Below are 23,755 nucleotides of genomic sequence, written 5' to 3' on the forward strand. Positions count from 1 at the left end.
TGCAGGCAAAATACTATTTCTCAGATACCCGAATTGCTGTTTACCTGGTTACTGTCAGCTGGTTATTTTTCACAATCATTGTAGCATCTGGTTTCTGAGGATCAGACCCAGGGTGGACTTCAAGTATATTAAAGTCAATTGGGTGGAAAAACTGCCCTAAAGGGTAAAAAAAGCAATAGCAATTATCACTATGGGTTTGAGTTGCTTCCACACTAAGATCTTTCAGCGGTGCTGAGGCAATTGTTCTTTCACAATCATCTAGAACTGGAATTAAAATAGTAGTTCCTCATGGCACTTAATGTAATACTAGATTCTGCACCAAAAATGTATTTAAATTTGTGTTTTTAAATGCATTTTTTCTCAAAATATGCATTGTATGCTAGTGCATAGACAGATCTATCTATAGTGCAGTCCTATAAATCTATTCAGAAGTCCCACTGAGTACAGTGCAGCTTGATTCATCCAAAGTATGTGTGAATAGCATTGCTGCCTAAATACAATTTCTCTTAAAACATGGACTTTTAAACTCATTTTGTTAAAATAAAAATGCAAAAGTGGGAACCATGTCAGGGACATTCAGAAAGCAGGAAAGCTGATGCATAACTAAATTCCTGTCTCCATTAGAGCTGGAGCTACAGATCAGGTCAGTTTATATCAGAATCTACAAATAACAAATTTCTCAAACATCCCCAGTTAGGAACACGGTCTCTTTCTTAGTTTTATTTAATTTGTAGACTGGTCAAATACAATTGCTCTTGTAGTAGCTGTAACATTATGGACTGATAAGAGATATAGGTATCCACTGGGATGTTTTTCATGGAATGAGGCCAAATATATGGATGTCCAGTGGTGCTATTAGGGCAGGACTGGGAAGCAGAAGGCCAGGGTCCCGCTCTGCAGAATGAGTAGGAGGCCCCTAGCCATGGCGGAACTGAACTACTAGTAAGTGAAAGGATACACATTACATCTTAAAGAGTCACTTCCAGACCATTATGTCCAGGGTCTAAAATTGTATAACTATCACTATGAATGGCATAATGATAGGAAAACCTGGTCATTATGCACATTTAAGCTCTTGTTTCCTAGCTTGCAAAATGATGGCAAGGCAAAAATTTCCAATCCTTATAAGACACTTGAGAGGGGGGAAATTAAGGAAAAACACTGCACTGTTTACATTTTTAACGTTCAGAAGCTGCATTACATCCACATAAGAGGCCCCAAACTTCAAAACAAACAAATGTACAGCCTAATCTTGTTAAGTTTACTGAAAAGGGTGCTTTATTTTGCTCAGCAGAACTTACTAAGAAGCAAATATCTTATTTCCCCCATCCTTCTCCCCCTCCCATCTATCAAACTTGTTACTTTCCTCCTTTGTTTAAATATTTGCACATTGTGGTTTACTCCTTGCCCCAAAGGTTTTCAACTCAAATAAGGTTTCCATACTTCTGGAAAACGAATATTGCTTTTCATGTTCAGCATATCAGTCATTTCACAAATTCATACCTAATAAACCATGGGTACGCGCAGACAACCTGTGACTATCCAACGTGTAAAATCCTAGAAAATTCGGATGTACTGCATGTTTGCTCCATGACTGATGCAAAACCACTATAAATGTCGCTCCTTCTCCCATTGAAAATTCCAGGCTCTTTTTCCGAATGATTTTCAAAGTCAAACTAGTTTGGATAAAGAAATACAGTATGAACAGGTGCATTCAATGGTTAACACCACAAATCGCTACAGCAACTCGAATAAAAGACTTTGGGGAAGTGTACCGGTATTTAAGAATAGGAAGCTGCCTTGTGTTGAGTCAGGCCTGTGGTCCATATAACTCAGTATTGTCTACATCAGCCTTTCTTAACATTGGGTCCCCAGATGTTGTTGGATTACAACTCCCATCATCCTTGACCACTGGTCTTGCTAGCAAGGAATGATGGGAGTTGTAGTCCAACATCATCTAGGGACCCGAGGTTGAAAAAGGCTGGTCAACACTGACTGGCAGCATTTCTCCAGGATTTTAGGCAGGGATATTCTCAGCCCTACCCATACATACTGGGGCTTGAAGCTGAGTCTGCATGCCAAGCAGATGCTTTGCCACTGAGCTACAGTCCTTCCTTATCTTTTACGTCTTCTGTTATCTGTGTTTCTTTGCTTAAGAAAAAAATATATGCTTGGTGTGTGAATTTTAAAACATGCTTGGTGTGTGAATTTTACCTAGGATGTAGTAAGGTGACTTCATCAAGCCATGTGAACATCATTTGCTTTGTGCCATTGTGAAGAGTGATACTCTCAGGAGTTATTTCAAGCTTTACATTCAACTGTGTATTTAGAATCCCAAGTCTTCCAATATAGGTATTGTGTATTGACCCTACATCATTACTGCTCTTCTTTTCGCCAATAAGTTGCCCATTGACAGTAATACCTAAAAAGAGAAGGAGGGGCATAAGTAAATAAAAATTCTTCAGAAAAATAAGCCTTAGTAGCTAAAAGAGCAGTTTTCTATGGACAACTAATTAGACAATATAAAACATTGCCAGAAGGAACTCTCTAAGGAACTCCACCAGAAGGGGACAGGATAAAAGGCCTTAGCTGAACCCCAGATTGCTGTTGGAGAAAACTCTCAGTTTGAAGCTATCGAAGATCCTTTTATTCTAGCCTGGCCTTACTGACTTCCCACCCAAGCCACCTTTAGGCACCTGTTAGACCCTACAGGTTCCCTCTTGTAGTGAGAACAGAGATAACAGGCTCCAAGTGCATATAGCTATTGGAAAGTAGAAGAAGAGTTTGGATTTGATATCCCGCTTTATCACTACCCCAAGGAGTCTCAAAGCGGCTAACAATCTCTTTTCCCTTCCTCTCCCACAACAAACACTCTGTGAGGTGAGTGAGGCTGAGAGACTTCAAGAAGTGTGACTAGCCCAAGGTCACCCAGCAGCTGCATGTGGAAGAGCGGGGAAGCGAACTCAGTTCTCCAGATTACGAGTCCACCGCTCTTAACCACTACACCACACTGGCTGAAAACAATGCTGGTGCATGTGTGTGTGTATGTGAGGGTGGGTGGGTAGCTGTAGGTAACAGCTGGATGGGACTGCACAGCAACCAAGAGGTGAGGAGGAGCAGCCCATGTCCTTATGCAAGGGTGTTACTGAGGACTTTCATAGCTACATGGGGCTCAAGGTGCAGGCTGTGCACTCAGAGAGTGGCAAGTGGCGCTCAGCATGTGTGATAAAAGCTTACCTGTAGTTGGGTCTCTGATTAGGTTTAACACAACGCCTGGCTCTTCATTAATGTTAAAGCAAAGAGCATCTTCTTTTTGGGGCACATCAATAATGAAGTGTGGATCTGCATCGACTGCAAATGGATATTTACAATTAGATCACTGATCATTCTCTGAAAACATGAGTTCATTTCACATTTAAAGAATACAGAAAGACTCCAGAAATGCGGAAATAAATTATCTCTGCCTGTAATGCCCTTACTGTGCTCCAGAAAAAGTTCACAATTACAAAGTTTGGATGGAAGTACATGTTACTGCAGCAAATGTGGGTCCTCAACATGAACATTGGTGGGGCTGGGGTAGAATCTTTGTAGGGCAGAAATGAAGTGATATTCAGGTGCCTAACCTGAATAAATTCTCCTCCTAGGCTGTTTTCCTCTCAACTAGTCTTACTTCCAACCTCAGAGCCTTGCAGAAGGGAAATAGTAGGAGTATGGAGTGGATTGTTGGGATTTGCAGGGACAAAGTAGTTCTGGAAGGGTTAGGCGCCACCCTCTCCTGCCTGCCAATTCTCCCTGACAAATGCTCCTCCCAAGTTAGAGTTAGGAGGCAAACAGAGAGTTAGGAACCACTTGCTTGTTTCATAGTACAGTATGTAATTCTGCCTTAAGCATGCTAGAACCACCTATGCTCACAAAAATAGCTTTACTAATTGGGATCAAACACATTCACACACACCCCAACATAGTCATAGCTTAAGAAAGAGAGTTGCATTTGACAATGATTTTAATGTGATGTAATAATGATTTAAGAGTTATTGATTTAATTACTACATGAATTATGAACTATTGTGTATGAGTGTACAGGGTATGCAGGGATGATATCGGATGCCTATAACGACCCAAGCGTTAATGCCTATGGGGGTCTAACAGGGCTGCTACTTTATTTATTTATTAAATTTCTATCCTGCCCTTTATCCAAACTTTGGCTTTATGGCAATGCTGTCCAATTTGAATGTCATGGCATACCAAGGTTAGAGAAAACCAGAAAGTAAAGAAGGAAACTTGAATACGAGAGGAGAAGAGGGAGAGCAGGAGCCTTCCAGAACATTCCTAACTCTTCAAACCCTGGCTCATCATGAAATCTGAACTGGGAACTACCGATATGTCTCTGTGTTATGATGGAAATTGGTCACAATATGGAATGCTGTTGCAGAGACTGTAGAACTTAAGTGTTTTAGACCACAGATCTCACTATCCATTATCTGTAACAATTCAAAACAAAACTCACCGCTGGTATATCTGTGATAGTGTTGTGGTGCACTATATGCTGGAATAACAGGACGTGATGCTATGTAGAAATAAGAAAATGTTACACTAGAGGCAAAACAGAATGCATATATATATATATATATAGAGAGAGAGAGAGAGAGAGTCAGAGAGAGAGAGATGAATTTTCATACCAATTTTAAATAAACGTAACTTGATTATATACTTCTTACGGAATAAACAAAAGAGGTAAAATAACCATGATACAGGCAATAAAATAAACACAGATTATTATGGATTGTATTCTAGCACAATGGTAAATATTCCATTTCACTGAGGGGTCATCCCCCTCTCAGCACCCATGTGTTGTGGGAGTTTCCCCAATCCTCCAGAGCAAATCTGGGTGGTACTCTACTAAGCTTTACTCAGAGTAGACCTATTGAAATCAATGGACGTAGCTTAATAGTGTTCATTAATTTCAGCAGGTTTACTCTCAGTAAAACTTAGTGGCATACCACCCAGGAGAGCTGGTGCCAGCAAGTGTTGTTGACAAGACTGAATTAGAAGGCCTGATGTTGTATAAAGCCAAGTCTATGTTCCTATCTACCACAGATGTCAGTCTTTGTAATGTGCAGTTGGTTCGATACAGGTCTTACTAGATTTCTGAATGGTAGCTGGAGTTCTTGGGGTCTATGGGGTATTATGGGAAGGGAAGCGGGTATAGGGACGTGGGTGGCGCTGTGGGTAAAACCTCAGCGCCTAGTACTTGCCAATCGCATGGTCGGCGGTTCGAATCCCCGTGGCTGGGTACGCTCCCGTCGTTCGGTCCCAGTGCCTGCCAACCTAGCAGTTCGAAAGCACCCCCGGGTGCAAGTAGATAAATAGGGACCGCTTACTAGCGGGAAGGTAAACGGCGTTCCATGTGCTGCACTGCCTCGCCAGATGCAGCTTGTCACACTGGCCACGTGACCCGGAAGTGTCTGTGGACAGCGCTGGCTCCCGGCCTATAGAGTGAGATGAGCGCACAACCCTAGAGTCTGTCAAGACTGGCCCGTACGGGCAGGGGTACCTTTACCTTTACCTTTAGTACCTCTGGTGGGAGACACTTCCTACTCCTTCTGGGGTAGCTTGCCAACCTTTAGTCCCCACCCTGCACACTGCTCTCTTGCTGGGCTCATGTTCTGGGGCTCTGAAACATTGCACCCTATTTTCCCTATGGTATCTTCTCTAATTGTCTTCTAAATGGTTATCAGAACATAGGGATGTTTACATGACTTCCTATACTGAAATGACATTTTGGATCAATGTGCAGATCAAAAGATAGCTACCCTTGTTTTGCAGTTCTTTAAATGTTGTGACACAGTTTTTGCAGTTTAAACTTGTCAACTGTGCAATATAATATGTATCCTGAATGAAAGTAAATATTTAAATGTGTGTTGTGAGAGAAAACATGCATTTAGATACATATTTTGAGCAAAATAAGTATTTTATATGTGTTTTTAGAGAAATGCACATTTAAAAATGTATTTCATCAAGCATTTAAATATGTATTTAAGAAGAATTCTTTCAAAAATTCTCATGGAAATGAAACATAAATATGGGGGAAATTGTGTCAGAGTGGCATGGACCATAATAGATATGTACTGCTGTCCAGTTGTACCTATGAAAAAATGTTATTGGATTCATTCTGTCCTTAGGGTGGACAGATACAAAGGAGTGCATAGCTTCTGTACCTTTAACAGTTTTGTAGCAGTGTGATTTAAGCAAGTACAGTGGTGCCCCGCAAGACGAACGCCTCGCAAGACGGAAAACCCGCTAGACGAAAGGGTTTTCCGTTTTGGAGGCGCTTCGCAAAACGAATTTCCTATGGGCTTGCGAGTTCCTGCGGTTTTTTTTCCTCCCCCCCTTTTTCTAAGCCGCTAAGCCGCTTATCGGCTTATCCGCTAAGCCAATAAGCCGCTAAAAGCCGTTAATAGTGCTAATCCGATAAGCCATCAATGGGTTTGCTTCGCAAGACGAAAAAATCGCTAGACGAAGAGACTCGCGGAACGGATTAATTTCGTCTTGCGAGGCACCACTGTACACCTTATATTCATCTGTTCAGCTCCTATATATTAGCCCAGTTATCATTTAGCTATTGTATTTGCACATTATTATTATTATTATTATTATTATTATTATTATTATTATTATTATTGTCAGGGGTTCAGGAGCAGAGACACAGGAGGGGGAGCAAATGGAGAGCGAGGGGGAGGAATCCGAGGGGGGTGTAGGCAGTGACAGTGGTCAGAGGGATTCCACGAGTCTCTCCAGCGAATCGGAAGATTCACAGAAGGGAGCGCCGATGGCCAGGGCGAGGGGGGTGCCAAGGGGGAAACCCCAGAAGGAAGGGGCCAGCGGGGACTCCCTGAGCAGCAGTTGGAAATCAGGACCAGCTTCCCCACCAGAACGCAGTAGGGGGGAGGAGTCCCAGGAATCGGGACCAGTGTTCTCACCACCAGCGAGAGGAGATGAGTCAGGATTGACCACGCCCACATCGGAGAGCGGGGAAATGGTCAGGAGGAAGGTTACCGGCTGGGCGCGCGCGCCAAGTTCAAATGTACAGGCGAGCGGCACAGCAGGTAGCCCGGATAGGGAGCCAGGTCCTAAAGCCCGCCGGAAGGAAGGGCAAGACTCAGGGGGGTCAGCGTCAGAAGAGTCCAGGAAGGAGGAAACCCCAGGGGGCAGAAGGACCCAGAGGAGGAAAGAACAGCGCAGGAGGTGGAGCCGGGCTAGGATCTTAAACTGGTGCGGAAGGGGTAGTGATTCAGAGGGGACTTCGCCGATCTAAAGCCAAGACGTAGGGCTGCACGCTCTGGGGTATGAAATGGAAACTAAACTTCAATAAAGACTTTTGTACATTACATCAACCGGGCGTTGGTCCTCTGTGAGCTGGGACCTAGAGGCAGCTCTGACAATTATTATTATTATTATTATTATTATTATTATTATTATTATTATTATTATTTCTGAGTTCTAGATCTGACATCACAAACATAACTAACATTTAAAATTGCAGTAGCAATATTAACCATATGTGTGCTCAGTTTAGACTACCAATTCCAAAAACTTTCCTTAAAATCCTTACAGAGAAATCGGGGCAGTTTTCTTTCCATCACCAAAGCATCCAAAGCAACGAACAGCATGATACACAAATGACTTGGTACACTGTGTGAAATCTGTCCCTGCCAGGGACAAGGGTCCCCACATGATAGCTATTTAGTATACACTTGCTCAATACTGTAATTAAAGTAAAATAATAATTAACAGTAAAACGATCAATGCAATAAAACTTACCATCAGCTGTTTTCAACATGAAAAGAAAAAAAAAGAAGAAAAGGGAGAGTTAAACATTTAGAAACATTCATTCTGACATAGATTACTTCAGCCTAGGACATTTTGCCACTTGAGGCAAAACGGAAAATACCACATACACCCTCCTCACCTGCCTCCTCCTCCTTCTTTTGCTCAGGGCCCCTACCACTGCTGCTGCCACACCTCTTCTGCAGCCGCTGTCTGAGGTGATTGGAGGCAGCCTGAGGAAGCCCCGGCACAGCAAGGGAGTAAAAGGAGGCCATAGAGGAGCAGGAGCTGAGCAGGCAGCGGAGAAGAAGGTGGCGGCAGAGGCTGCTAAGCGCATGAGGCACCGAGCAGTGCACAAAGAGGCCAGATCTGCCACCTGAGGCAACTGCCTCACTCCACCTCATGGGTGGGCTCGCCCTGAAGTACTTTGAAAGCAAACAAACAGTAGAACATTCTCAACAGAATCTGGATACATCCAAGATATCAGATATATAAAGGAGTGTGGAATAACCACTTGCAGTCCCAGGCGTTGTGCCCCCCTAGCCCCCAATCCCAAGAAATCAAAGACTGATATTGGATCAAAACAGGCCACAATATATTGAATACAGATGAAAGAGGATTGGCTTGGGCATGGGGCAATTAAATACTTCCAGCCCGCCTGCCGGAAGTCACGCTATGGTCAATCCAAGCGGGGGTTCCTAACAGGGTCATAGCTAGGGGGTGGTGAGGAAGGCCCATGCCAGGGGCACAGGTGAGGGGGGGGGGAAATCAGCTAAAAATGTTTCCATAAATATGTCCATAAATAAAAATATTGATTATTCCCTCATAAGAAAAGGTTTTAAATAGAGGGTCTTTGTATGATATGTGGAGGAATTGAATGGGTGGAGGGGGTGGGTTGGAAGAGAGCTCTGCCCCCCGTCCCAGCCCACATTTGAGCTTGCACCCCCATTCGCCAATCCTGGGTGCAGGCTAGGATCCGTCTCCCGATAGGTGGTGTGCGCTTAGACTCACGCCACCCATCAGAACAGGAGGCCGATCCTTGGATTCCTTGCTGGGGCCTGGAAAGAGTCTCTGCCATCCACCAACGCCGCCGTACCACAAGGGTGAACAGACTTCTACTGCTACAGACTGAATCAAGCATGGTAATGACACCTGAGGTATATATATGTATTAGCAGCCATATTCTTTTGACACTGCGTTGTTTTCACTGATTTTAATATTGCATTTTGCTACTGTCATGTAACTCACCCTGGAGCTTTATGCTGAAGGGTGGGTAAGAAATCTAATAAATCAAGAGGAGAGCGCAAAATATGGTCTGAAGCTCAACATAAAAAAACCTAAGATCATGGCCACTGGTCCCATCACCTCCTAGCAAATAAAAGAGGAAGAAATGGAGGCAGTGAGAGATTTTACTTTCTTGGGCTTCATGATCACTGCAGATTGTGACAGCAGCCATGAAATTAAAAGACGCCTGTTTCTTGGGAGAAAAGCAATGACAAACCTAGACAGCATCTTAAAAAGTAGAGACATCACCTTGCCGACAAAGGTCCACATAGTTAAAGCTATGGTTTTCTCAGTAGTGATGTATGGAAGTGACAGCTGGGCCATAAAGAAGGCTGATTGCCAAAGAATGGATGTTTTTGAATTATGGTACTGGAGGAGACTCTTGAGAGTCCCATGGACTGCAAGAAGATCAAACCTATCCATTCTTAAGGAAATCAGCCCTGAGTGCTCACTGGAAGGACAGATCCTGAAGCTGAGGCTCCAATACTTTGGCTACCTCATGAGCAGAGAAGACTCCCTGGAAAAGACCCTGATGTTGGGAAAGATTGAGGGCACAAGGAGAAGGGGACGACAGAGGATGAGATGGTTGGACAGTGTTCTTGAAGCTAGCAGAATGAGTTTGACCAAACTGCGGGAGGCAGTGGAAGACAGGAGTGCCTGGCGTGCTCTGGTCCATGGGGTCACGAAGAGTCGGACACGATTAAACGACAATAACAACAATAAATCATGCTCCTAATCTAATGGCCTTTGCTCTGAGGTAGATTTAGTTCTTGTTCAATGCTCTCTCCTCATTCCACTTAAGGCTTATACCTAATTGTGTTCTTCTGCAGATGGAGTAGAAAGTGGAGGTGCAATTTTTGCTGAAACCCCCCCCCCCCCATCTGCAGCTCTTTTGCACACACACAGAACCTGTGGTAGGGATTAGGAAGTGTAAAAGCACCTCCTTCCCCTCTGCACTTATGGAAATCTCTGCTCTGGATCAAAGAGCCTTCTGCCAGCAGGAGTGAGCTGGCTGGATGCAACCCAATATTTTATAGTTATTCACCTAGGATGGATGTGTTCTATACATACAGCTGTTCTGAATATGAGGAGTCATGTCACCCAATCACCAGCTACTTAATGCAACCAGATGTAATCTCAGATTGTTGCCACAGGTTCTTTGTCACTCCTACTACTCCGCTTTCAAACAAGGTGTGAAGACAGACCTTCCACATCAGAACCTATTCAAATACCAACACCAGTATTAACTTTTCTTTTCTGGGTATAAGCAGAAATACTGCTGATATTCTTTCCCACTGCCAGTTATTGGCCAGGAAACTTTAATTTGTGTGTGTGTGGACTTACAAATCTCTTTCCTTTGGAAAAACAAGTCAATTTGCTATTTTTGTAGTGAATAAAATCTACACTGCAGTGCCATGTACTTTTCAAACTTTATCTTCACCTTCAACAATGAAATTGGGAGTCAGGATCACAACCCCCTGGGTAAAATAAAATAAATACGGTATAATATATCTCTACCTTCCAGAGGCTTGTCAGCAATTGCAGTCTCATTCACTGTGTCTTCTGGCTTTGTAACTACCATAGATGTTAAAGGAGTCACAAACTTGTATTTCAGAGACATGTCCAAGATTTCAGCAGTCAGATTAGTCTTTTCGTCTCCCGTTGCTACATTGCTGGATGAAAGGACAGCATCAAGTAAATTGGTTGCTCCCATATGCTGTATTACATCAGAAGTGGCTAGCCTGGGGCCCTCCAGATGTCGCTAGGACTCCAACTCCCATCAGCCCCATCTAGCACAGCCAGGGATTTTGGGAGTTGTGGTCCAAAACATTAGGAGGGCCACACATGAGCCACCTCAGTGTTCCAGTCAATGACACAGATGGTTAAAAAAGAATTAGAGTACTTCATTTAGGATAGGTCTGTCTATGGCTATTAACCATCATAATAGCTAAAAACAGAACCTCTGTGTTTTAAATGCAGCATAACTGCATAGAAGTATTTGTTCCTTGATGGGAAATAAGATATAGTTCTAGAAATGATAAAGGGTGTCTGCATTCACAATGCTTCTGCAATAAATCTCTGCTAGAGACAGAGGGCCTTTCTTATGCGCAGCAGCTGAAAGTGCAAATCCTGCACCCAACTCTGGCAACAATTTTGAAAAATGTGGTGGGCCAAAAAAAGGGAATATATTTGAAAACATCAGCTGAGGTTGGAGAACAGAGAAGGCAGAGTTCTTTGTTTTAAGGAACTGCCACGTAAGATGATTACATGGCATTAATTAGGGCAAACCATTCTGAAACATGCACAGTACAGTAGTACGGTTGAAAGAGAACACAATTCCAACGGCTTCAAGAGAACATTGGATATATAGGGTAGATTACAATCTTTAATCGGATGCCTCTTTGGTAGCTTGTTGGTCAAGACACTCTTTCCTCCCACCTCGGAAAAGGAAGACTTTTAATCAAGTGAGGAGACCTCTCTGTGTCACAAGCATTTAAGTTTTCGGGGAATGGCTGAAACTGAAGAGCTAGATTTAGGGTTTAAGGTTCACTGTACTTGAAATGTCTTCATAAAGCAGAAGACCAGTGCTATTTTTATAGAAAAAATAGGTGTCGGAACTCACCCTTGTTCGCTTATAATGGCAATGGTGCCCACCTGAGAGGTGCCAGAACTGAGTTCCGGCTGAAAAAAAGCCATGCATAAGACTGATCCATTAGAAGGGTGCTTTTATCCCACTTAAGACAAATGCCCTCCTAAAAAAAATGAGGGCAATTCCAGAACAATCCTATGATGTACAGTCCTACCATGTTCAATTGTCCACACTCTAGGAAATTTTGCATTGGATTTCAGCTTTATTCAATTAGATGTGGGATATTTCTCCAAATTTTTGATCTTATTCATGACATCAGAAAGCACCGCCCAATACCGTTTTTCCAGAAGCTGTTGAATGGTGAGATAAGCCCAAAGTCTCTCAATAAAATCCCCAAATATGTATTTCTGTTCTTCAGTAGCTTTAGCTGTTTCTTCAACATCTGCTTGTTCAGCGTAAGTCACATCTTGTTCTGCCTGTTAGGCATTTTAAATAAATACTTAATTTTATTCATTAGCTTGCTTGCAACATCTGTATACTACCTTTTTCCAAAGCAACCAAGTTAATTTACAGTTTAAAATAATAGCTTGCAAATAAAAGGCAAAAGACAAAAAGCAGCAAGAAGGGAAGCGAAAAATAAGCAAGGCTGGGTTCTAAATATTTCATACCTCTGCATAATATCTATGGGGAATGGCTGTTCATGAAGGCAGCTATGGGAGTTGGTTAGCCAAGTGGCCTTTGGCTCTCGTTTTGGCTGAAGTTTTCAGACAGAAAGCTGTGAGGCAGTGCCTCACAGAGTGAAAATTCTGGACAAGTTCACTTCCATGTTGGTCAGGAATGGGTTAGGGGTAGGCATAATGGGAATCATAGGCAACTACAGGATCAGAAACAATCATCTTTCTCTCACACACAAGCAAACATGAACTCACACACAGCAAGAAGCTCCTAACTTTATCTACAGAGCTATAGTCCTACCTTTTAAAATGGCAAGCGCTGCCAGGAAAGAAAGTTTAACCACACACACACACACACATGTTATAATTGCCAGACCTAACAAGACACTTACCCCATGAGCTTTCACCTCTGCAGTAATACTGTTTAGGTCATTGTCTATAATACGTCCAGCCACAACAATTTCAGAACCAGCATAATAGTGCTTAAAATTATTTTGAGTCAAGTCAGAGATGGCATTTTCTGGGTACTTAAACTCTACTTCTGTAAGTAAGGGATTGGCCACCTCATTATAAAAGTCCTAGAAAATAAAAATAAATAAACCAACACTTAAACACAGCCTAGTTTCAGTGCATATTTTTGTAAAGAGAAAAAGAATGCATATATACATATACAAACATGTAGATAATAAAATTATCTCCTGGTGATCTTGGTCCATCAAATGTTTTGTGCCTGCTTCAGAATAGTATCTGCTTTGTTTATTGTGCCCCACTTTGAGATTACTTATTGATGAAGGAAATGTTTAAAATGCTCTTATATAAAAATAAACAAATTAACTGTAGGCTTAATCTGACTCATAGACATGTGAGGGTTTTGCTATAAGGCCAAAATGCTGCTTTAATTTCCTTGTAGGAAAAGCAAAATGATAAAGAAATCCAAACACAGAACAAGGCAAGCTCTCCAGTACAAGATTGCTATTGATCAATCTCTGCACATTAGAAGTAGGAGAATTTCACCTCTGCATGCTGAACAAAGGCCATAAAACCATAAAATGTGGAGTCAGCTGGAATCTCAATGGTCATCTAGCTCAATCCACTATAGCAGGTCTGGGTACCCTTTGGCCCTCCAGATGTTGCTGGCCTACAATTCCCATCAGCCTCAACCAGCATAGCCAAAGACCAGGGATGAAGGTAACTGTAGTTCAGCAACATCTGGAGGGCCAAAGGTTCTTCATACAGGCACTAGAGCATCCCTCTTAGGCAACCACCCTCTCTCTGCTTAAAAATCTCTACTGAATCGAAGGAAATACACAACATTATATTCTTGGTATTCCAAAGCACATGTTGTTCCTAACATTCTAGTTGTTAGAAGTTGAGGAGAGGTGGCCTTGCCAGGGCAGATTAGGGACAGTTATTCTCCTGTTTGGCCCCTTTCTATAGGGCTGAGCAAAGCAGAGCAGGGTTGTTGTTGTTTTAGCAATACTGTTATGAATTTGCCGGGGGGCGGGGGGCGGTGCAGACTCCTCATAATTTCTGGATTTAGTAAAAGTTTGAATTAATCAAGGTTTGATTAAATTTTGCCAAACACGGAACCCGCCTGGTAATGAGTAATGAGCCAAGCCAGCTGGGAATAATAATAATAATAATAATAATAATAATAATAATAATAATAATAATAATAATATCTTATTTATACCCCACCCATCTGGCTGGGTTTCCCCAACCACTCTGGGCTGCTTCCAGCAGAATATTAAACAGAATAAAACTTCAAACATTAAAAACTTCCCTAAACAGGGCTGCCTTCAGATGTATTCTAAAAGTCAGATAGTTGTTTATTTCCTTGACATCTGGTGGGAGGGCGCTCCACAGGGTGGGCGCCATCACCAAGAAGGCCCTCTGCCTGGTTCCCTGCAACCTCACTTCTTGCAGTGAGGGAATCGCCAGAAGGCCCTCAGAGCTGGACCTCAGTGTCCGGGCTGAACGGTGGGAATAGAGATGCTCCTTCAGGTAAACTGGGGCAAGGCCATTCAGGGATTTAAAGGTCAGCACCAACACTTTGAATTGTGCCCGGAAACGTACTGGGAGCCAATGTAGATCTTTCAGGACCAGTGTTATGTGGTCTCGGCGGCCGCCCCCAGTCACCAGTCTAGCTGGATGGGCCAGTAGCAGTCGACAAAGGCCAGGGATCACCCATCAAGGAAACCATCAGAGGGCAAGACTGCCAGGTAAAGAGAAGTGGGAGCCCTTATTTGCTGGGGTGCTAGTGGGCAGAGGCAAAGACCAGGTTTAGGGTTTCAACTTTGAATGACGTAGGCTGTGGGGTGGTCCTGGGAGTCAGTTAGCTGTGAGAGGGAGAAGGAAGGGCAGAACTCCATGTGAGATGGGGATGGCAGGATGGAACTAAGGGACACAGTGGGTGGGTTTTTTTTGGCTGTCCTTTAAATCTAGGGGATCCTCATAGGATGCTCTGAATGCTCTGCCATCTTTCATTCTAAATGCAGGAATCCAGCCTCCAGCTTGACAACACAGGAAGCGTAGTAAAGCAGAGAGAATGATTTATTGATCAAGTACACAGATAATGCCGGACAGCATTAACCAGCTGCCACCCTCATGAATTACGATGACTCTTCTGCTGAGTCCCTCCCCTTCCTCCAACTTAAATGGGATTTCTGCCCCTTACGTTTCTGCTTCCGCCTCCTATCACACGCCCTCCCCCAGCGGCGACTCTGTGGGCTCATTGGATCCCCTCCAACTTCTTCCTGAGAAGACAGACCTGCATTCCTGAGGGTGGGGAAGTTGGCCCTCAGCTAGGCTCCTCTCTTCTGTTAGTTAATCCTGTTTCTTCCTGCCTACTTCCTCCACTGAAAGCTGGCTGGGCTGGCTCAGTCGTGACATAGGTTGTACACATGTCTAGATAAAGACACCACAGTATCTGCTGTGCCTCATTGTCCCAAAAGGAAACACAGACCCTGGTTAAATATTCCTGCAACCCCTGGAATCTTGTACCATTTGTGGAGATTGGGGTGGTGTGTAACAATACCATTCTGCGGTACTAAAGTGGATGAGTCTTCATTCTGAAAATAACAGTAGCTTATCTGTTTTAACCTTTAAAAAAATATCAATTGTCACCTAATGTTATCATATTTTACCTGTAACTGTAGGGCTGAATCAGAATCTTCATAGATACGACGAGCCACTCCATTGTTCTCCGTGGCCAACTTTTCTAAAAAGCCATAGTCAAGGTCATAACCAAAGCCAAGATTATATATGGGGAATTTCCCTTGAGTTGCATTTTTGGTTCTGAGTAAAATTTCTTGGATGCTACTCACTCCTGTATGAAAACACAGACAATAATTAATGTTGAATAGGTTTCTCATGGTTACACATATTTATAGAAAAAAGCAACAAAAATCCTGTTATACTTGTTTCTGAGATACTGTACCAGTATTAATGTTTTTCTCTTCCCAAATAGGAAAAAGGTTTAGAACACATTCAGCAGGATCATTCATCTTGTAGATAGGAATTCAAGGTGGCCACTTATAGAAACCATGTGACTATGTTTAATAAACGTACTTCTTGCCAACTCACATGATCTATACACTGAATTACTATTTTTATAATACATCACAGAACTTGTATAGATAACAACGAGCAACTAAATGTGCCCATACACCAGGGATACCCTGAAGCAGTGGTTCCCAATTAGGGGTCTGAAGACCCCTGGGGTCCACGGCCCCATCCCTTGCCTAATTTTTTGTCATTTTTGCATGGTAATATCACAGATATATGGACTGTTTCAGCACTGTGAGGTTTTTCGATATATTGGCCAAGATCAGTTTTGAAATCACACTGCAATAACGATTCTGACCCAGCAATACACAGCAATATATCGCTCCTCACATAAGGGAGAGCAGGGCAACCAATTTCAAGGTACTGCTGATATCGCATGGTGACCTCAGCCGATAACAGCGCTGATCTGAGCTGCCTTCCTCTCATGCTGATGCAGAACAGGGCAGTCAATCGCCCTCACTTCAGGGCACCGTGGCATTACCTTGCCTGGGCACTGAGGCAGAGCAGCTTTTCCCAGTCAGCAAGAAAGCAGCACCAGCCACAGTGGACGTGGATCTTCACTGGTTGCTCTACTGATGCACCCCCCCCATCCCCATCCCCTCCCACTCAAACCATGCAGAGGAGGTGACTCCACTTCCTCTCCCCCCCCACCCAATCTCTGTGACTGCTCTTTCCCTCATCCCCACGCCTGATCTCCAATTTAAGACATTGTGATATATCAGAATATCACAATGTTTAGCTGCTGATATATCACAATGTTGAAAACCAGATATCGCTCAGCCCTAGTCTGTTTTTTCAGTATACTTAAAATCTTTTGCTTATTATGGGCTACCCCACATTTAGTTCAAAAAATTGCTTTCCAGAGGTAACTAGCGCAGAGTTGTCAAAATGTTCAAAAGTAGGGGGTCCATGGCTTTGCCTTTTTTATATAAATGCTTTTTATTAACTTATTATTACAGCACATACAGACACAACACTTAAAAAACAAACTACAAAAGAAAACATAAAATAAATGATAAACTGGATCAAAATAAATGATCCATAAATCCGCAAGTTTCTGCACACGGACTTATGTTATCCAAGCTTTAGTTCTTATTCTGTTCTAACAGACTTCCTTCCTGCTTAACGCGGGTCTGATTTTAAACTTGATAAACTGTTTCTTTCTCATTTCGTCTTTTCTACCCTTCTCCATATGTTGTATTCGTAACTTTGTTTTTGCAAAAATTATTTGAAGCATGTCCAGGTTTTAATTTGAGGGCACTGTTGTTGTTTTTTATCTGTCATTTTTGCCAATTCAAGGTAATCAAATAATCTCTCTTGCCACTCTTTTTTTGTTGGTACTGTTTCACTTTTCCAGTTTTTTGTGTGTCGGTCACTTCTTCCTGCCCGTCTCAGAGATCTCTCCAACAGGTTCCAATTTTCTGTAGTTCAATATCCTTGATTCGCAAATTAGCAATTAAGTCCTTAAGTTCTTCTTTTCGCAATATTTTAGAGCACAGTGTGTTTTTAAACTGTGTTTGATGGTCACCTTCTTCCTCCCCCTCGTGACATTAGACTCCTTTTTTGCTATCAAATTGTCTGCCGATCATTGTACATACCTTTGTAGGTCTTTCTTCTTTGTTTGCCAGCCAGCAGTCTTATTGTTTTAGTCTCAGATTAAGGAGAGATCTGTCGCTGAATCACTCAGGCTTTCGAGGCATCTCATAGAAAGGGAAGGCACTGTACTTAGCGCTGGAGTTCTCCCTCTCTCCCTGCCACTTTACTAAGTGCAGGAGCTGTTGGGAAACCCCTTTTTGTGCAGCTTGGCTGGGTCAGAGCTCAGAACCCTTTTCTGAGCCTTTTTATGGGTATTGCGTTGCCTTCGCTCCCCTTTTACCCTTTTCTATGATTGAGTCGTCCCAACAAGCTCGCTGGATGAACTCATGACCTGAACGTGATTGCAACCGATCCGGAAGTCCCATGGCTTTGCTTTTGAAAAATAGGGGGTCCTCAGTAATTAGCTAATTGGGAACCACTGCCCTAGAGAAAATCCCTTCAATGAAGAAAGGCTTACTTTTGGACTCACACTAATAATATCGACATAGTTTCAACAAAGTATCAGACAGAAAATAACCATTAAAAATCATTTTTAAATACACATGTTTTCACAATGCAGTATTGAATGTATCAAAGAGCAGGCCTTTGAATGTTGTGAATCTTGACCTTTCTACTGAAAATTCCTTACTCCTCCAATCTGCAGCAATTGAAATTTGAAATAACACCTCTGCTATAAATTTCTGTGAAGATTTCTCATTTTCCATAGCAATCTTATCACATGTCAAAGTTATTTGCTTGTCAGGAAACATACCTATATTGGGTAGGCCATCGGATAATATCATAATTAAAGAAGCACTTCTTTCGGGCAAAGTTCCAGCTTCCTGAGCTTCCTTCAGCATTTCAATTCCGGTTATTAATCCACCAAAAAGATTTGTCCCTGGAACATAGAGGAGCAAATTATAAAAACAGAGTGTGACTAGAAAGCTCTTTTGATCACTAACTGTGGATTTTCTTCTGTGGGATGAAAGAGAAGCCACAGTAATATGCCAGAGCCAAATAGACTTTTAGAATGAATATTACATTAGCTGAAGGATTGCATTTCCTGTACCTGTCTACCTCTTCAGATAATCTGAATAGTGTAACATCTGAAGTACACTTCTTTGGGAATATGGAGAGGACTTTTTCTGTGGCAGGCTGTGAAGCTCCACCTCAATGAGGCACAGCTCACTTCTTCTTGCCTTCCAGACATTATGCAAAACCTTACTTTTCAAGAGGACGTTTGGGTTGCAGGCAACTGTTTTATTAAATTGATTTCAAACTGCGGAATGGTTCTTTTTAATGTATTTTTTTATTAAAGATTTCTTATGCAACGTCTCTTTTTTCAAGTTACATTTTCTACAGGTCAGTTTCATTTGTTGAGCCATTAGTGTTACATTAGGAAGAAAAGGGGGGAAGAGGTGGAGGGGGCCATGGTGAGTGGGGGTGGGGTCGCATGGCGATGTTTCTATTTTATTTAATGTATATGTGGGGTTTTGTGTCAGCGTCGTTTGTGCAGGTTCTCTTTGGTATTCGCTTGTGTTCTTTTGGTGGTGAGAGAAGTTGGGGTTGGCCTAGGGCAGGGGTCTGCAACCTTTAAGACAAAAAGAGCCACTTGGACCCGTTTCTGAAGGAAAAAAAACTGGGAGCCGCAAAACTCGTCATTATAAAAATAACTTTTTTTGTCACTTTTTTATTATTTCTTTGTTTGACCCCTCAGAATTACTCCTCCTCATAGAAATAAACGTTAAATTAACAAGTTGCCTTTTTTTGTGTGTGTGTTCTTCACTCCCCTTCAAAGCAGTGACCAGAGTACATGCCCCCTTTCAATGCAGTGACCAGAGTACATGCCCCTTACAATGTAGCAGGCGGGAGGGCGGGAAGGTGACGTCGGGACGGTGTGTGACTAACGCACGCACCGCCCCCATGCGACGTCACAGCCAGTACAGCGCCCGCCACAGTGGGGAGTGTCGGGATGCACAATGCGCCTCCTCCCCTCGCTAGTATCCGCCCCGGAGCCGTGGCAAAGGTGTAAAAGAGCCACATGTGGCTCCGGAGCCGCGGGTTGCCGACCCCTGCCCTAGGGTGTGGTTGTTTGTTTGCGATTGGCTGTGGTGAATTTTGTTTTCATGTGTGAGTGGGGTGGGTGTGTGTTTTTGAATCAGGTTGGTGGATTCTTGTCGTTGTCTTGTTGGGCTGTGTATGTGATAAAGGGGAGTCATACCGGGGTGAAGGCATCTTCTTCTATTTTCCCTGTGTCAATTTCAGTTTATTGGTTAATTTTTCTAATAAGGCTGTTTCCCATACTAATTGATACCGCTGGTCCATGCTTACTCCTGACAGGTCTCTCCAGTGTCTGGTTATGATGTTTCTGGCTGCTGAGAGTAGGTGGGTAATAATAATAATAATAATAATAATAATAATAATAATAATAATAAATTATTATTTATTATTTATACCCCGCCCATCTGGCTGGGTTTCCCCAGCCACTCTGGGCAGCTTCCAACAAGACACTAAAATACAATAACCTATTTAACATTTAAAGGTTCCCTAAACAGGGCTGCCTTCAGATGTCTTCTAAAAGCTTGGTAATTATTTTTCTCTTTGACATCTGGTGGTAGTGCGTTCCGCAGGGCAGCTGCTACTACCAAGAAGGCCCTCTGCCTGGTTCCCTGTAACTTGGCTTCTCGCAGTGAGGGAACCGCCAGAAGGCCCTCGGTGCTGGATCTCAGTGTCCGGGCTGAACAGTGCGGGTGGAGACACTCCTTCAGGTATACTGGACCGAGGCTGTTTAGGGCTTTAAAGGTCAGCACCAACACTTTGAATTGTGCTCGGAAACGTACTGGGAGTTCTTTGTGGGGTAAGTGGGCTTTGCTGTCTTGGAAGATGCTTATGGGGCCAGTATTTTATTTAGCCATTTGTTCCTTGCCTTTCTACGATGAAAATCAAACTCAGTACTCCAATAACTGCCTGAAATGTGGCATATGTGTCACGTGCCAAGACCCCGTTACCCAGTCGCTCCCTATGTAATGAAATAACCAGACGCTATAGAGTTTTGGGGTTCAAATAGGCCACAACTTTATTGGTTACAGTTGTGAAAGGTTTGGCATAGGCACTTGGTGAAGCCATTTATTTAACTCCAGACGGTCTGCTTGGAGTGTATGTAGGGGTAAACCACATCATGCGTGGGCCCTATGACCTACATCAAATAGGGGTATCCCCCAAGGGGTCCCTGCTGGAAGAGTTCTATGGCTCTAGCCCCTGTCTGGGGGTTGGGCAGAAGCAACATGGATACCATTAACCAAGAAGGGGCAGGCAGAAGCTACAACCTTCCCTTCAACCAAGACTAAGGCTTACTCAGTGCCCAACCTCAGAAAGTTGTGGTGATTGTTATGAGGTAGGTGAAAATCAAGTGGCCAGTGCCAATTTGACAAGTGGAAAAATTCCTGCTTGACCCCCAAATATGGAGGCCAACAATGTTCATAGCAAGGTCTCAGCATAAAAGAAGCAGCATTTGAAAAAAGGGCGGGAGACCCAATGGAGATAGAGGAGTGTTGGGCAGCCTCAATTTATTTTCCCCAGGGAAGGACCCAAGTGATGCCCATTGGCCGGTTGGGCCCACCCTGTGGGGAATCCCCAGACCTAGGCCTGCCTGCTGTTGGCAAATCTGCAGGCAGGCCTACAGTCATTCCCAGCTGGCTGCCAAATCTCTGATGTGGGGCTAAGGCCAGGCCACAAAGCTGCCTGACTGTTTAAGGTAAGCAGACATCTCACAGGGATGGGTAGCAGAATACCTGAAAACGTTGTGTAAATTGCAAGGAAAATGCATACATTACAGGCAGGGGAAGAGCAGCAGGGCCATTCACTGAAACAAATGGGAATAAAAACTTAAGAAAAGCCTACCCATCACTATTGTGTCAGTGACCTGGTTTTCAGCAGAGGGTGTGTGTGTTTTTTTAAGCAGTTCAGAGCCTCCATAACCCTTCTCTGTGCTGGCATAGATTAGGCAACTATAGACTTTTTGTTGTGGCAACCTATCTCTGGAATATTGTCAGCATGGAGATTGATCTTACACCAAATATTACAACCTTTTAAACCATGTAATGATATTTTCATTTACTTAGGCTTTTAAAAAATGTTATATTTTTGATTATAATACAGCTAATAGAACTGCTAATAGAAATATTGTCCTGCTGTAGAATAATTATTTTAGTGTTTATTTCTGAATATTGTTTTATTTTTTCATTAACTACAAGCTGCTCTGAAGCTCTTCAAAGGGAAGGGCGGAATATTACATTTGTTAAATAAATAAAACCCCATTCCTCCTGCAACTTACATCCACGAGTATCAATACTCTGAACATAGCGTCTTGCTTCAGCCAGGTTTTCAGGAGTAGCTTGTATTAAGGTATCGTTCCATTTCTCTACATCAGTCCCAAACAACACAATATTGAAGTGGTCTTCTTCCTTTATGTCTTCTAATATTTTTAACAATGCCTCCTTTGTCTAAAGTACAAATAATGAAGGGCAAACAATTAAAGCCAGAGCACTGATGAAGAAACAGAACCTAAAGGGGCTCAGAGTCAAAAGCCCTTGTAGGAATGTAACTGGGACATACAGATGGATGACGAGCAGAAGAAAGGTCTGTGGGCCAAGTCTCCATTCAGCTCAAACTTGAGTGCTCTCTCAAAAGTTAGTACATGACAGGTACCCTACTCTGTGACTGCTCTGTTTTCTCTATCCTGATACATCTTCACTGTGTTGGAGGGACTGTCATGTAGTTGGTACATATAAGCACATATGAAGGGATTGTTCAAAGGTGGCTGAATTTTGGAGTAAGCTGATTGCTGAGATCTCTTTGGTAACTAAACAAACTATTACTCCCTCTTCCCACCTGGCACTTTTGAACCTGTATACAGATATAGAATGGGACTCCCTCAACTGGAGGACTCAGGCTTGCCTCCCTCCTCTGAATCAGAAGAGGAGTCTCTCATGTTTCCCCAGCCCCCAAAAGCTGCATAACAAGCTAAGTTCAGTTAGCTCTTTTGGAGAGGTGGCATTTATGGAACTCCAGGTCTAGAAAACATATAAGGCTTGATTTGGAGCTCAGTGCTTGCAGAGACAACAGCTTGCAAGGCATGACCCTGGGAGCTCTCAAGGGTTCTGTGGGAGCTCTGGATACCCTGGACTCTTATATAGAGTCCTTGATGGGAAACTGCTGGGCATCTTCTGTGAGCATTGAGCTCTTGTAGAATAGGAGGATATCATCAATCAACTGTTTCATGGGCAAGGGAGAGTTGCAGTGGGCAATCAGTGATTTTTTAAAATCCACCTCTACTGGACAATCAGTGATTTTTTAAAAATAAAAAAAATGCTTATCACATCTTTAACAATAAGAACAACAAATATTTTCCCACAATAAGAGTTATAAAACACCAAGATTGGAATTTCCATAAGAGTAGCGTGCTCAATAACTGATTTGGTGTTACACCAATATAACATACAAAAAACAAGAAGAAGAATGCAACAAACTAATCAAACTACAACTAATATATAGTAAATCATGATTCACATAAAATGAAAAAAAATCAACCCAAAATATAGTGCAAAATCTTAAAATAAATAATACTTTGAGATTAATGGAAGTAATAGAAATGATTAAACCTTAATTCAAAATAGTAATACAGCTAGAGCACCGGTAGTATAAGTGATGTTATGATAAAGAGGTTTTATAAAAGAAATCTTTCCCTTTCCTCCAGTTCACCAAAGGAAGGGGAGGTTATACAATATGAAAAGCTGCTGCCATAAAATTACCAATTGTGACTGTGCTTATAAAATCTATAAAGTCAACTCAAGTTGCAGTAAAATCGTCATTTTAAATTTGTCCCTGTGGAAGTCTCAATCTATTTGTCAATTTTTTCTAATAGTGCAGTCTGCCATACCTTTCTATACCAATTTATAACATTTACTCCTTCTAGGTTCTTCCAGTGTCTTACTATAATAGTTCTCGCTGCTTGCATAAGCAAGCATATCAGGTCATTATTAATGTGGACAAAGTGTTAAAGTAATTTTGCGAATTTCCACAAAGATGAAGAACCAAAATTGCTGTATTAAGGGGTTGTCTCCCTCCCCAAATGATAATAGGTACCAGTTAACTGACACCCTCTCCAACATATCAGTGAGGGATGTTAGGATTCATTCACTGTGTTGCAGTCATGGGATTGTTTATATCACATGACGGT

The 23,755-nt window shown here is 42.6% G+C and overlaps 1 protein-coding gene across 1 annotated transcript in view; it reads right to left on the minus strand.

Annotated features, from left to right (window-relative positions):
• The window catches only part of LOC309336386 (inter-alpha-trypsin inhibitor heavy chain H3-like), a gene marked incomplete at its 5' end in the record, with an annotated part of 66,655 nt that overhangs the window by 651 nt on the left and 42,249 nt on the right, over positions 1-23,755 (minus strand). The window contains 12 exons of the mRNA XM_081852002.1: positions 45-156; positions 1,504-1,676; positions 2,215-2,422; positions 3,238-3,351; positions 4,508-4,643; positions 7,970-8,060; positions 10,587-10,784; positions 12,038-12,177; positions 12,768-12,953; positions 15,522-15,703; positions 18,290-18,415; positions 21,851-22,019. Of these exons, the coding sequence (XP_081708128.1) occupies positions 45-156; positions 1,504-1,676; positions 2,215-2,422; positions 3,238-3,351; positions 4,508-4,643; positions 7,970-8,060; positions 10,587-10,784; positions 12,038-12,177; positions 12,768-12,953; positions 15,522-15,703; positions 18,290-18,415; positions 21,851-22,019 (1,835 nt within the window). The remainder of the gene's footprint in view (positions 1-44; positions 157-1,503; positions 1,677-2,214; positions 2,423-3,237; positions 3,352-4,507; positions 4,644-7,969; positions 8,061-10,586; positions 10,785-12,037; positions 12,178-12,767; positions 12,954-15,521; positions 15,704-18,289; positions 18,416-21,850; positions 22,020-23,755) is intronic.

The sequence above is a fragment of the Podarcis erhardii genome (assembly GCF_964252035.2).
Source record: "Podarcis erhardii genome assembly, chromosome: 2".
In the NCBI taxonomy this organism is placed as follows: Eukaryota; Metazoa; Chordata; class Lepidosauria; order Squamata; family Lacertidae; genus Podarcis; species Podarcis erhardii.